Genomic DNA, 14,574 nt, shown 5'->3' with positions numbered 1-14,574 from the left:
TTTTTTTTTCCAACTGAATTCTGTATCTGCCATTATACACTCCTCAGGTTAGTTTTTATATTTGAATTCTATGACTAGAGCTGTTTTAAACTGGTAAGCGGATTGTAATGGTTTGTTAAACATTTTTCAGTGATTTCTGTGACTTCTTGAATTTTCTTGTCCACTGAAACTGAGTAATGGGCTAGGATTGTTTTCACTCAGCTCCTAACTAATCCCATCTAACAGCTCTCAGAAAAGTGGTGACCAGTACAGACAAAGAGCAGAGAGCTGCAAGTCCCAGGTCAGCTTTTCCCAAAGGAAACGTACGGCTGAACTGTTCAGGAACACTGACCTTTAAAGGAACACTCAGGCTGCACTTGCATAAATCCTGTCTTCCAGAGTCATTTCAGAATTCCTCACAAATACTATATTCAGATGGAAGAGTGGATCTTCTGATCTTTGTGGCTCCTTCCTTCCCCTGGTTCTGTCCTTCGCTTTGGTTTTCCCTGGCTGTAACCTCAGTACCTTGCTTATTCACTCAGGATGTCTCTCCGTCTGATGGCAGTCCTGCTGCTTTGACTTTCTTGAGTTTCCATAAATCCTTAACGTCCTCTGGCAACTCTTTAAAAACAGTATCTGTCTTCTCATCTTGGAAAAGTGAAGGGGAAGGAAAGGTTAGTAATTTTAGTTTGGTAATTTTTTAAGAGTAAGAGAAAGCCTGTCTGTCATACCGTAGGAAAATGAGTCCTGTTCATTCTTCAGCATAACAAGGGCATGGAAAACTGTTCCTGATGAAATCTTCAGGTTAGAGTAGCTCTCAGCAGTTTTCTAACCTTACGTCCTGTACTTGCATAATGTCAGAACTTGTTTTTCCAAAAACAAACATTCACTTTCCCCACAGCACAAACTCCCCTGGTTTTCATGTTACATTTGTTGCATTGGTAAAGTTCTATCGTTACTCACCTGAGCAGAATTATCCTTGATTTAGGTGAAGGGAAATTGCATCCATCTCTTTTCAGGCTGATTGAAAAATAATAATTTACAACTACATCATCTGTGTAGGGTTGACAGTGACCTGTGGGGGTTTTTAGAAAAGCCTGAAAGCACAGGAGTGGTTACAGTTTTACCCCCTATATGGTTTTAGCCTGAGTAGTGTTACTTGGAGAAACATGGAATGGCTTTGGCTCAAAGAGACCTCAAGTACATCCCATTCCACGCCCTGCCATGGGCAGGGACACCTTCCACTAGCCCAGCTTGCCCCAAGCCCTGTCCAGCCTGGCCTTGGGCACTGCCAGGGATCCAGGGGCAGCCACAGTTGCTCTGGGCACCCTGTGCCAGGGCCTGCCCCCCTTCCCAGGGAGGAATTTTGTCCCAGTATCCCATCTAACCCTGCCCTCTGGCCATGGGAAGGCACTTGTCCTGTCCCTCCAGTTCCTGATGGAATGTATCTCTTCAACTTCCTCATTAGGTCCCCTCAGACACTGGAAGGAAGTGTCCTGAATAGCTCATTGATGAGAACACAGTTTGGTGATGCCTGTATGCATTTTAAATACAGTTTGACTTTTTTTCTAGGCCTACTCTGTCTATGATGAGGACATTGGCTACTGCCAGGGACAGTCCTTCCTTGCAGCTGTGCTTCTACTTCATGTGAGTTAATTGCAAAATGAAAGCTTTGATATTTGAAACCAACTGAGCTGTAAAATCAGTAGTACTGCAGCCATGCTGTTTGACAGATATTTACTGTTATTTATTTGCCTGTATTAATTTTCTTCTTGTTGCTTTTTGGCCGTAGAGATTAATGGCTTCTATCTTCACGAATGTAATTTCCTTTATCTGGGAGAAATCTATTCAATGCTCAAGTACTTCTGTGTCAAAACCTGAAAATTATTTGTTACATATTAATTTTTTCTTTTAATTTAGTTGTCACCTAAGTGCGCTCGCTTTGTGTTTATGATGAATTTAACTCTAGGAGACATTCTCAGAGCAGCTCATCAAAGCAAGTAGTCTCAATAATTTTTTTGGAGATTTTTTCTCCTAGGGACATTTTGTAATGTCTTCTGAGGGAAAGCTGATTTTTAACCTTGATATTTTAGCTTGTAATCAAAAAATGCACAAATTTTGATCTCTTGTTTCCTTTATAAACACATAGGTATATGTCCAGAGATATTTAAATAAATAAATACACAGTTCTTATAGGTACAAGATGCTTTACATCTGATGCCTCAGTGGAAAAGCAGCAGATTGGAATATTGTATTTATTGAGATAAAGTCTAACTGAATAAACCACCCCAAAGCTCAACCACAATTATTACTCAAGCTCTTGCCTGCTTTTTCTCTCAGGTTTTAATTAGTAAATTATCAGTTAGGATTGAATTACCTTTTGAAGTGTGGGTTTGAGAAAACTGCTGGTATTATGTATGTTACACATGCACTTCCTAAGGTATTTGGAACTCAAATTCAGATTAAGTTGTGATTCCTAGTGAGAGGTGTGACTCCTTGAAGTCTTGAGAAACATGATATACAGTGTGGCAGAGAACCTTTAGCTCTTATAACAATAAACCTGAATTAGTCCCATTACTGCAGTCTAACAAATACTGTAAAATAGCTTATCTAACAGTTATTTTGCAAATAATTTTTTACCCAAAGCAGAATTTTGAAGTTCCACTGGAAAAACGAGCCATTTTCAATCCCAGAGTTGTTTAGAAATGTGTGGGTGTCACATTCTTAACATGTGACTAATACCTCAGCTCCTCTACCTTAGTTCTGTGCTGTCATTACTACAAAGAATCAGCTCTGGTTTTAGGGTTTCTGGAGCTGGAAGAAGTTGCCCTGTACAGAGGGATTGCTAAATGGAAATCACACTCATTTTAATCTGCCCTTTATAACATTTGATTTCATCAGAGGATACTGAAGTGAAATGAAGGGGGGGGAGCAAGGAGTCTCAATGAGCCCATGTGACTGGGGAGCTTCCTAAGATGCCCTCAAATTTCATTTGTTACAATCTGGTGCCTCCAAAAGAAAGCATGTTTTTAATGTGATGGAAAGGTTGATCTGGGTTCTGTTTGTGCCTGTCATTATTGTGGTACCTGAAGGCACAGGAGAAGATTATGTGGAGGTTTTGTGACACGAGCCTTCCCACCAATTCAGCATTCAGTGGGCTCAAGCCAACAAATAGAAGTGTAGAGTGTCCCAGACAGCTTGTGTTAGTACCACCTTCCAAACCACTGCTGAAAGAAATTTTGGTCAGAATAAAACAGAGATTATGGATATAGGGCTTCTGAAATAATCAGCGTGTTAATAGATGGGGTTGTGGGAAACCTGACTTCAAAGTTTGATGTCTTGAGGTTTGGATGAGCACTGCTCTCTCTAGAGGTTGGTTATACCTTAGTTCTCCTGAATTTTTCCCATTTAACCAACTATCTCTCAGTAGACATCACTGTCTTCAGTTGTTGCCTTTTTATTTTATTTTCATTCTTCTTTTTTTTATTATTTTTAAATTGTTTTTATGTCCCTGAGAGCTGCGTACTGGTTGTTCTCATACCTATTTGACAGAAATAATGCTGCTGACAGTTGTGCTGCTGTAGGGATGCAGGCATGTATGAACCTGTGATAGGATCCCACATTTTCTTCAAAGAAGACCTTACAGAGCCAAATCCAGGTGCTCATCAAGGAGAGTAGTCTCACTGAGATTTTAGTTGGTTAATCTGGCATTCACAGTACTTGGCTGAAAATTTGAATACATCCCTGGTTCTGAATTCATTGTGCATAAGGTGTTTCAGTGTGTGTGTGTCTGTGTAAGGCATGTCTCACCTTTGCTCCATTATTAACCTTATTTTTGTGTATTTTTCCAAACAGATGCCAGAGGAGCAGGCATTCTGTGTATTTGTGAAAATAATGTATGACTATGGCTTGAGGGACCTCTACAGAAATAACTTTGAAGATCTCCATTGCAAATTTTTCCAACTGGAGAAGTTAATTCAGGTGGGGCCAGAGTAACAAATTCTCCTCTGATTTGTTTCATAAATGGACATAGTAACATGAAGAAGAGATTAATGCTTTGCTTCCAAAAGCTATTGGACAATAAAACGCCCTCTCCTTTTTTAGAGGTGGGGTAAAGCAAAGCAGGGAAGTTTAATAGCTGAATTCAAACATCATGAGTCAGATTTGTTTCTAGTTTCTTTTGTCTCTGATATACCACTTCTGCAGCTAATCTTTGTACCCAAGCAGAGCAGATATTTGCCTTTTTCCCCCTCCTCTCTGTTTGCTTGCTCCCTCTCTATTTCTGATGTTGTTTAGAGAGAATGTCCCTGTGCTGTTGAGTCCAGTGTATCCTTTGGAGTGCCTCCATCACTGTCCTACTTTCCATGAATTATGTGGGTGCTAAGAGGTCAGGCAAATCAGGACATCCTGATGCTTATGAAATACCAGTCAAGTGTAGACCACTGGGGAGGTTTTACTGTCTTTTCTGAGATTGCTCTTTTTTCAGGTGAAATCATTTCATCAAGCAGTTTAGCATAACTGAAGGGCTGCAAATGTTATACATTGTTGTTCTGACTGATAAGGAATTACTGACAGTTCATTAAGCCCTGCCCTTCTGTTGGCACAGTGAAAAGCTGCTTGCTGAGGTCAGTTCTCACAGATAACCATAGACAACTCCGTGGAATATACTGAAACCAAACAAAACACACTATTGTGAATTTAATGGTATTTTTTCAGATGTCAAATTGTGCATATATCACATTTGATAGAATGGAATTGCACACTAATTGTAATTCTTCAGCATATGGTCATCTCAATATTTACATATGTCCACGAAGATTTTTGTTAACAAACAGAACAGATTTTACTAACAAATATACTCTTAACAAATCTACTTTATTAAATGGTGTGTCATCACTGTTCAGTAGGATTTTCAGTGCTTGTTTTGTGTTGCTCGTATGTGCTCTTGTTTAGAGAAATGGTCTCATGGAGTTGTGTGTTCTGCTGCTTTCAAGCTCTGCAAAGTGATCTGGCTCCAGCAGCCATTGGTTTTGGTTTTTTTGTGGTAGAAGCATTTTTAGCAAGACACAGCAAAGGAATAACTTAAAAATATATACCATGACATAGATTTTTCAACTGCTTTTGCCTGTTGAAGATTCTGTAATTTCTCAGTATAGTCTCAATGTGTTCTTTGATACTGTGATAGAATCCACTGTGGATATCTTACTAAAAACTGTAACCACGGGCACTGAAATTTATCAAGAAATATCTTCATTGCTCAGAAGAAGCCAGGTTTTCACTTTGTTGTGTATTTTGGTATTTAGCAACCCTGATTGTTACTGGAAGTATGGATGAAGAACTCAAATTAATGAGTAATAACAAAACATTTATTTTTTTTCCTTTATTCCAGGAGCAGTTGCCAGACTTGCACAGCCATTTTTCAGACCTCAATTTGGAAGCTCACATGTATGCATCCCAGTGGTTCCTCACTCTTTTTACTGCCAAGTTTCCACTCTGCATGGTCTTCCACATCATTGACTTACTACTTTGTGAGGTAAAAAAAAAATAATGAATCAGAAATTCCTTCCTCAGCTCCATCAATGTTTCTTCTTGCTTTATTTCATTTTGTTGAAGTCCTTTACTGCTTAATTATAAAATGTGTGTAACTAAGTTCTGTAGAAACCGTGGTTATACTGAACAGAAGATTTTCAGTGAAACACTGGTTTGGTTTTAAAATTAAAACTGTGGATTGCCTCATTTTTTTTGCTGAGGGCTCTAATTAATAATATCTGATGCACACACCTGTTTTTCATTTAATTTGCTAAATGATTATTCAGAGTTAGGAACTGTAATTTGTTGAAGACACCTAGTAAGGGAAGCTCTCCAAGTGGCCTGATTCAGAGTGCCCACAGACAGAAATGGTGATGCATGTTGCTTTGGTGGCCAGATATTAAACAAAGAGTGAGAAAGACTAAACACACAACTAAAGGAAGCTCTTTCCTTTTATTTTTTTTTCCCTGCTATTCCAACTAGGAGCACACTACTTCAGATACAAAATGGTGTGTGTCTGTGCTGTAGATATATCTACACTACACTTTCTTTTAAAATCCAGTCAGAATAGGTTAATAATCTAGAATATTTATTTTGGTAAAATACCAGTCCTTCCTTTGGTAAATGGCATGTCAGAGCATCCATAGCATTACACCTGCTTTTAAACCTGTCACTGATTTCTTCTCCAGTTTCAAGGGGTGACAAACATGCAAATAAATAGATAGATAAAATATTTGATCATTTTAAATGGTGAAGGCTTCACAAGTATGAAACACTGTTGACTCCAGTTCATTTTGTTAGTTTTTATTGTGAAATATTTTCTCTGGGAATTTTTAGGATTGCTGCACATGCCTTGGTAGGATTCAGTCCTTGAGACTGTTTCTTACTCTGCATATTGGTGCTCAGTTATCAATGCAAGGTAGGGTAACACTGCAATGTTTATCTCAATGTGTCTGCAGTAATGATGGTGGGAAAGAAAGTGAAAATCCAAGGTGAAATCCAAGGAGAATCCAAAGAGAAAGTAAGAGAGTGCAATATTGGAACATGCTAGGGAAAGGGAAACTTGTTAGTGTTTGTGGAGGGTGATCACACACAGTTAAAAGAGCCTTTTTTAATACAGCTAAAAATTAACCAGAAAGAGTAAGAAAACTTACTTCAAGTGAGAAGATACATGCAGACATCTTGAGAAAGAGTGGGGCAGCCTGGAGACAACATCCTGAGGCACCAGTGGGCTATCAGAAAAATGCTCCTAAGATTCAGGAGTCATCAACTCTCAAGTAATAGGCAATTCTGAGAATTTGAGGGAGGGGCATAGATTAAAGTTACATTAAAATAAAAATCTAGCTGGTCCTCACTGTAGACAGCAAGTCAGTCAATTCTGTAGGTGTATGGCCGCAGGTAGGACCAGGAAGAAGCTGTTCCTTGACAGTGAACTGAAATTGTGTGTTCAGTCAGCCTCTGGAAGGAGTTATGAGGGAAATCAAAACATAATTTTTTCCTGCATTAAATTGTTCCTTACTTTATCTCTGAACAACCAGCATGCTGGTAATTCTGGCAACTGGAAAAAACAGTGGCAGCTGCTGAAACATATTCTGCAGAAAAAATCCTCAGAAAAGCAAGAAGCCTTTGAAGTGGATTGTCTTAAGTTTTTAAAAACGAGCTTACAGCCTTCTCCTTAATTTATCATCTGTACATACAGATGAATTTTAAATACCCTTCAAGTTCCTGACTTGTGCTTTCTCCACATCCTTGTCCTGTCTGTGGTTACAAAATGTTCACATACTATGCAACTCTTATAGGAAAGAAAAAAATAGGGGAAGAAAACCATTTAAAACTATTGCTGAATGCATCCTGCCAACTAATAATTTTAAGGGAGCCTCTCTGGTCATCTTGAAAATATTTGAAATATGGGTGAACAATTTGTGTTTTAGAACAGGTGGTCTCTAGAGAGGACCCTTCCACCCCTAACCATTCAGTGATTCCATGTCAAGCAAGAGTTTTTGCATTGGCTTGGGTTTTTGACTTTTGATTGTGGCTGGAAGACTGAAATTAGTCCTTACAGATACTCAACTTTCAATCCAGAGAGGAAAAGTAGCAGTTGGATATGTTGTAATTTTCTAGCTAACCAGGGAGGCACATTTCCTTCACTGCACACTGAAGTTCCTGCACAGTGGAACAGTGGCAAAAGCTGAGGATGGAACTTCTGGACAGAAGCATAACTATGAAAAAGGAGCTAAAGTTATGATGGGAATTAAGTTTTATGGAGAATTTTTTTAAATCCCATCAAAGTGGGTGTCATTACAGTCAAGGTCTTCTCATCAGTCTCACATGAAATATTGCTTCAGAGCAGTTTCATGTAAATTCGCACAAATTTGGGATTTGCCATGGCTTCTGTGTGACTAAGTTATTTTATTCTGCTGTCTTCTTAACACCTAATATTTTTATTTTTTGAGTTGTCACCAGGCTGTTGAAGATGTGAATAAACCCTCCAAATTACTTCAGTTTCCAGTGGTCTCAGAATATTGCCATAGTAGTTCTGGGGCAGAATCTGTCACCCATCCCCACGTAGAAATGAAATATTTTGGAATTCTTTCTTCCCTGTGAGAGAAAGTTGAAGAGAATTTTGGGCTTCCAGGCAGGTACCTCACCACAGTGCTGTGGAACATCTTATAAGGCTCAGCTGCTTGAAATAACAACACAAACTTCTTGATCCAGGTGTAAGTTTTAATGTGATTACAGCAAACTGTGTGGGTTCGAGCCTGGAGATCTTTCTACAATGGTCCTTTGAGCTGCCTGTTGCAGCTGTTTCATTTGTCTTTTCCCCTTTTGCTGTTTCTGTTTGTATTGAAGAACGTTTTTGTTGATGAAATGCAGAGTTGTATTTGGACTTGTCAGTCTTACCTGTCAATATGACATGATGTTATTGAACACTTTGCAAGCCTGCTCTGTTTTCCTGTCTCTTTTTGTTCTGTTCTAAATTATTTATTTAAAGTCATGCTCAGAAATAGCAATTCATCTAGGTAAAGCTCTTGTCACTCAGAGCTGTCCCCAGTGCAACAGCTGCACCTTGGCTGTGCTACAGAATATCAAACAGTTGACATTTCACTTCATTTTACATTTTAAGCTATTCCATTTTAAATTAAAATATTTGTTTTAAAAACACTAAATGAATGACCTTCAGTAGGCATTTAGAAGAGGAAAAACAACCCAAAGCAGTTAGCAGGTAATCTGTGTTTTTTAAATTGTCATGATTTTTGTTCTGCTTTAGAAAGAAAATTCTTTAACTTTTGTGATATATACAGTACTGCCAAAACTAAAGGAGTTGCAGAGCTCAAGCTGTCATTCCATTATTAGCTGAGAATTTTGAAACACTATGGGTAACCACCATTTCAGGTTGATCTGGCTATTTTTTGTTTGGCAGTTTTGGGGGATATGAAATACTTAAGGATAGTACTTCTCTCCTTTTAGGGAATATGCAAAAACCTCTCCTGCATGCTGGCACAGTTAGTTGTTTATTTTATTGTCATATTATTGTCATAATACATAATTTGACTATGTAATTTGACTACAAAGTTAACTGATGACTACTAAGGTGCCATCCTGACTGAATCATGATTGGATACAAAGGGGTACAGCTGATAATCAGTTTTGAAAATGAAATTATTTAATATTCCCTAATACAGCTAATAGCAAAGACGGAAAGTACTTTTCACAGGACCACACGGCACAGTGCAAGAAGGGGGATTTGAAAGCTAGGATACCATCACTCCTTGGCCTTTATTTATCAACTGTTGCTTTCAGAATATTGTGTCAAATATTTTTTATAATCGATTTTGAGAAATCTTCTGTTATAATGAAGATAATGATATAATAATAATGAAGGCTGATGGTGTCTTTAAAAATCTTTTACAATGTGAACAACGTGGTGCTGTAAGTGAAGACTTACCGATAGTTAAAAAGTGGCACCACATTGTGGAGATACGGTTATTGGGAGCATTCCTTCCAAATGGAACATTGAAAATCAGAGCAGAATTACAAGTATTGACACTGCAGATTTGATTTCTGTCTTGTGTGTGTCTTGCTGGGGATGGATGTGCCAGGAAACGCTGTATGGTACCGCTCAGGGCTGGCCGGCACCGCGCTAGTGCTGACTGAGGAGGAGAGACCATAATAGCCTGCTATTTTTTATCTGTCATTGTCAGATACTTCTGTGATGCCTTCAACAGAGTTGAGAAAGAACAGATTAACATTTCAATTTATTAAACTTCCTCAGGAATTGAGTCAAGAACAAGCCCATTTCCTCTGTAAATCTGCACTGAGATGAAATGTGAATTAAATAAAAGATTGTGCACAGTTGTTTATCTTTTGAAGATCTATAGGGAAAGAAAAATTGAACTTTTTGGACTCACTTTTATTGCCATGTTGTCTACATTTGTTAACCTTTCCAGTTACAAATATTTTAAGAAATCACACAAAACAGAAGAATGGACTTGCTAGAAATAAAATCTCTTACAGTAACAGCATATTAAAAGCTGGGTTCAAATTCTAAGTAGGCATAGGTCGGTGCTGGAGCTGTCTGCCTTGTTTCAGTACTATTTACCAGAGAGAAATCAATGTCATACATGTTAGCTGGAAAAGGCCAGGAGCTGTCTGTTTGTTTTCCTTTTAGGAATACAAGCAAATAAATTCTGGCATTTAGACTGTGTATTTCCTCCTGCCCAATCCCTTTGCATCAGGCCTGATGGAGAGCTAAGTCTTGCTGACGTCCTTATCAGCCACTGCTGTTTCATGTAAAGAGGCTGGAAAGGATTTCTTTCCCAGACTGCTATAATTAGCTTTTAATTAATTTAGAAGAAGGAGAATAGGTTTTCTCAGACTCCAGATGGATGACTAGAATTTGAATGTGGATGTCCAGTTGCTGGTTTGCTGCATTCAAGCATCTGTTGACATGTCAAGCATCATGATCTTCTTTGTTGCAGAAGTGGGAGGTGTGGAATGGAGATAACCTCAGGTTTACTAGACCCGGGTGTTTGGCTTTTATGTAGTTAGATGAGTTATTTAAATCCAAAGGAAAAGTAATTTTAGCCTAATTCATCTGATGATCTACAGCTGTAATCTACTGTGGGGGCTTTGCAGCACTAGACCAGATATTAAAGTAAAAAGAAAGAAAGAAGGGTGTAGGATTTGATTGTGTGTGTGCTGCTTAGGAACTTCTTGAAGCTTTTGGATGTGTGTTCTTAAAACATTCAGATTATAATGATAGACAATTTTAAGGTCTTTTCAAAGTGAAGGTTGCAAGTAGTCTAAGGTGCTTGCATGTGAAATTCAGGCAACAGCAGAAATGCTGGAGGTGTGTAATACCATGTTCTGTATTGCCATGGGGACCAGGAACACAAAATGTTCTTACAGAATTGATAATAATTCAGGCTTGGACCGAGGAGTATTTTAATAGAGAATGGAACCTGAGAGGTTCTAGGAGAGGGTTTAGCATAACCCTTGACTCAAGGTTGTCCAGCTGTTCCTGTGATCATCCATAATTTATGTATCTTCCAGTCATGGCTGCTGCTTGTTTATCCCCAAAATAACAAGGCTGATGATAAATGCTCAGCATGAGCAAAGGAAAAACAGTCTCACAAGAGTCTGCAATCCAAGATAACTTAGAACAGAAGGTACCTTTTGGGTGATGTTGATAAATTTTGTCATCCTGAATGTTAAGGCTGCTTCTGTTTCAGAAAATGTTCCAAGATCTAGGTGAAAAAGGTACCAGGGATGAGTGAGTGGTTTGAATGACCTCGTTTGGGCCTTAGAGGGGTGACACATCTAATGACATGTTCACACTATGTCTCTGAATTATTTTCCCCACTGCTCATGAAATAGTTTAGCCACCTGCTAGTTGATGTTCACTTGGTTGTTTTTTCTACGAGTACAGTAAATTTCCATAATGCTTACTTAACACTAGTGCCATCTGCTGTATTGGAATAGCAGCATATCCTAAACAGTCTTGGCAAGCTTCAAAAACACTTTAGAAATAACTGAAGGAAAGTATCATAAATGGGAGAGTGATATTCCATGAGCAAATCCAGGAAGCTGAGCTAATTTGGGAAATGTTTTTAAAGAAGAGGGTTGTGCAGTCTGCCTGTGGTGAAACACTTTCCATTGCTTTGTGCTTGGAATCTGAGGCTGTTAGGAATTTTCTAAATACGTAAAATCAAAATGTGAACTTCGCATTTGACTCATTGTTGAAAAGGAAGACCAATGTCAGGGTTCAGAGAGATGAGGGCCAGGGCTGTGTTGTGGCAGGGAATGTGAGAGGATGAGGAATAACACTGGGAAGAAGATCAGAGGGAGTGCAGGGGGGCCAGATGTTGATTCAGTGTGGGCATGCATTTTTCTTTGTGGTGTGTGAGGTAGAGGGGGAAGGAGGCACAGCTCTCTGTCAAGAGATGTTCTGAGCCCCTCACCTCGTCTGCTCTCATGAAGACTGGGATCTGCAAGATTCCTTCTCCTCTGAGCACATCTAACAGGCATTCCCTGTTTCTATACAGGAGCTGGAGGACCTCTCTTGCCTAAAGAGATGGGACTTCTTTCTTTCTCCTTGTGTGTGAGAACATCCTTGGTGCCTAGTGTGGATTTAGGCCCCTTTCTTTGTCCCTGTATTAATCAGGTTTGGAAAAAGGGGCAGAAATGTCTAAAACCCCTGAAATTGAAAGCTTTGCAAACCAGAAAAGTAGAGTTAGTGTATGGCTTGGCTGACAAATGCTGCAAGCCCATAATCAGTTGCTGGTGAATTAGGAATGTATCATGGCAGAAGTACCTCATGCAAGGGAGCAGTTTGATATGTGGAAAAGATTAAATTAAAATTCTGTAGCTGTAATTTTTATTCTTTGCAAACAGTCACAGAAGGTGGAAAGGAAAAACATGTTATTCTCACAGCAGCCTCTACCGTTATTCAGCAACAGCAACATCTCAGCAGCAAATGACATGAAAACCACCCAAAACATGCAAATATTCACTCCTAAATCCCATTTATTTCTGTTAAAAGCAGCCAAACAAACAAAATTTAATGTGAAATCATACTAATACAGGTTCATGGTTGCCTGGTATTTATTGTGTGCTGTTTTATGCTGCAAAATACAGAAAAGTAGCACAAATCAATATGGAATCCCCTGGCATTTTTTGCCATCTCTCTGGTACCTGATTCTCTAATAGGTCAATCAACTGATTTTAATTGGGTGTGTGTATTTTTCCTGGAATCGTAGGATCAGGGGGCAGATTTCTGTGTTTTCTCCTTTCCTGTGTTGTAGCATTTCCTGGTGGGAGTTACTGTACAGGCAATGTATATGGAGTCACTGGGGGAAGCCCAGGCTGAGAGCTCATACATTAGCTGTAAGATCTCTTTGTAATTTGTCTTTTGTTTGATCTTTTCCCTTATTAAGAAAGCTGTATCTGTTGTTTACACAAAACCTGCTAATTCTTGTTGTGCCTTATTTAAGCAAGAGTTTAAACCCTTTTTTCCTTTAGTCATCTTGTCATTGAACTAGAATAAATGTACAAGCTACACAAATACTGCCTAAAATATGTTAATTAATGTGCATGCCCCTGCAGAGCATGTTCCAAGGCTGCCCTGCTTACAAAGGGAAGTTTGAGCTTCAGACCATATATTCATCTTGTCAACAAAACAAAGACGTTTATGACATTCCTAAAGTTTATTGTATGTTCTCAACATATTGGAGTTGCCAAGTAATTGTTTTGCTGGAACCCATCCAAAACATAAATAGAATTTTAATTCTCCTTTAGAGTCTGTAACCCCAATTACCCTCTATAGCTCCTCTGAAAGACTGTGCAACTGAACACATAATTATGAAACACTTTGGAATTACGAAACAATGTCAAGTTAACTTCAGTCGAATAGTTAGTCTCCCTTTAAACAAAGGAAAATTCAGTTATTAGAAAGCTGGAAGAGGTTCATGTCATGTGGGGCTTGAGATTTCCTAGCCCTTAAGGCGGTACTTAGTTGACCCTTGTATCTGTCTTTTTACCTGGTGCTGAACTGTAGAAATATTTTATCAGTACCTTTTATATGTCATGCATATATAGGGGGAAAAACCACAGATAAGGACATTGATGAATTAAATTTCCTTTTTTTAAAGAGATTAACTTCCTTTTGTTGGTGAAGATGGTGCCAAGGGTATTGCTATGTAATGAAAGGAAGGTCTGTCAGGGGGGCTGGGATGGAGAGGGAGATGCTTTAATACTGAAAATTATATTTTCTCTTGAGGCTTCTATCATTAAACAGAAGCTTTAAACCAGGAAAGAAATTCTAAAGTCATCCCCAGTGCAAATGTTGTCCAGATACACACAACTAAATTGTTTGGCCTCACTCAGCTCTGTGCCTGGCTGTTGAATTTTGCTTGTAGCAAGTATTGGTTTGCTGCCCCTTGACTTCCTTTTTTCCGGCCTCTAGGCAGATTTGCTGGGTCAGATGAATAAATCTGCCTCCTCCCTTCAGCAGGAAGCCACAGGCAGCCTTTCTGTCACAGAGATCTCACTGAATGCAAACTGGGTCCCACAGAATTGCATCTTTACCAGTCTCACTTTGTTCTTTGTTTTCAGGCCCTTTCAAAAGTCGTCCTGTTTCAGAGTGCAGGGGCACTCAAAGGGAGGACTCCTCAAAGAGGCTTCTATCTGCAGAAGGAATCTTGCCTTTGGAGGGAGTTATGGAACTGGGAAAACCTCTCACTAGACGAGAGTTAACATCTTAAGTTTTCCATTTACTTTCAGCCAGTCTTAATTTCAGTGCACATGTGTGATTTCATTTTTACAGTCTCAAGAGAGGGTTTCACTGTTTTGCCCATGAGAACATTACCACCAGTGGTGGCTGGAAATTACAGGTTTTTTGACATACAGTTCAAAGAAGCAGATGTTTCTATGAAGCACAATCTTTATGAATTAAATGGGGACTTCCTGCATGGCGAGTGTTCATCCCAGTACCAGCAGGTGTGAAGGGCTCTTCTGCTAAATGAGGCTCTTTTTTCTGGAGTAAGTGCTCCCATAAAGGAGAGCGTG

The 14,574-nt window shown here is 39.0% G+C and overlaps 1 protein-coding gene across 8 annotated transcripts in view; it reads left to right on the top strand.

Annotated features, from left to right (window-relative positions):
• The window catches only part of RABGAP1L (RAB GTPase activating protein 1 like), a 237,276-nt gene that overhangs the window by 143,038 nt on the left and 79,664 nt on the right, over positions 1–14,574 (top strand). For all 8 annotated transcript variants that reach the window (XM_023931686.2, XM_023931688.2, XM_023931687.2 and 5 more), the window contains 3 exons: positions 1,552–1,626; positions 3,835–3,960; positions 5,369–5,512. In XM_023931686.2, the coding sequence (XP_023787454.1) occupies positions 1,552–1,626; positions 3,835–3,960; positions 5,369–5,512 (345 nt within the window). The remainder of the gene's footprint in view (positions 1–1,551; positions 1,627–3,834; positions 3,961–5,368; positions 5,513–14,574) is intronic.

The sequence above is a fragment of the Cyanistes caeruleus genome, chromosome 9 (genome assembly GCF_971803275.1).
Source record: "Cyanistes caeruleus chromosome 9, bCyaCae1.hap1.1, whole genome shotgun sequence".
In the NCBI taxonomy this organism is placed as follows: domain Eukaryota; kingdom Metazoa; phylum Chordata; class Aves; order Passeriformes; family Paridae; genus Cyanistes; species Cyanistes caeruleus.
Note: the sequence above shows the minus strand (reverse complement) of the source record. Positions and strands in the feature narration are given on the sequence as shown.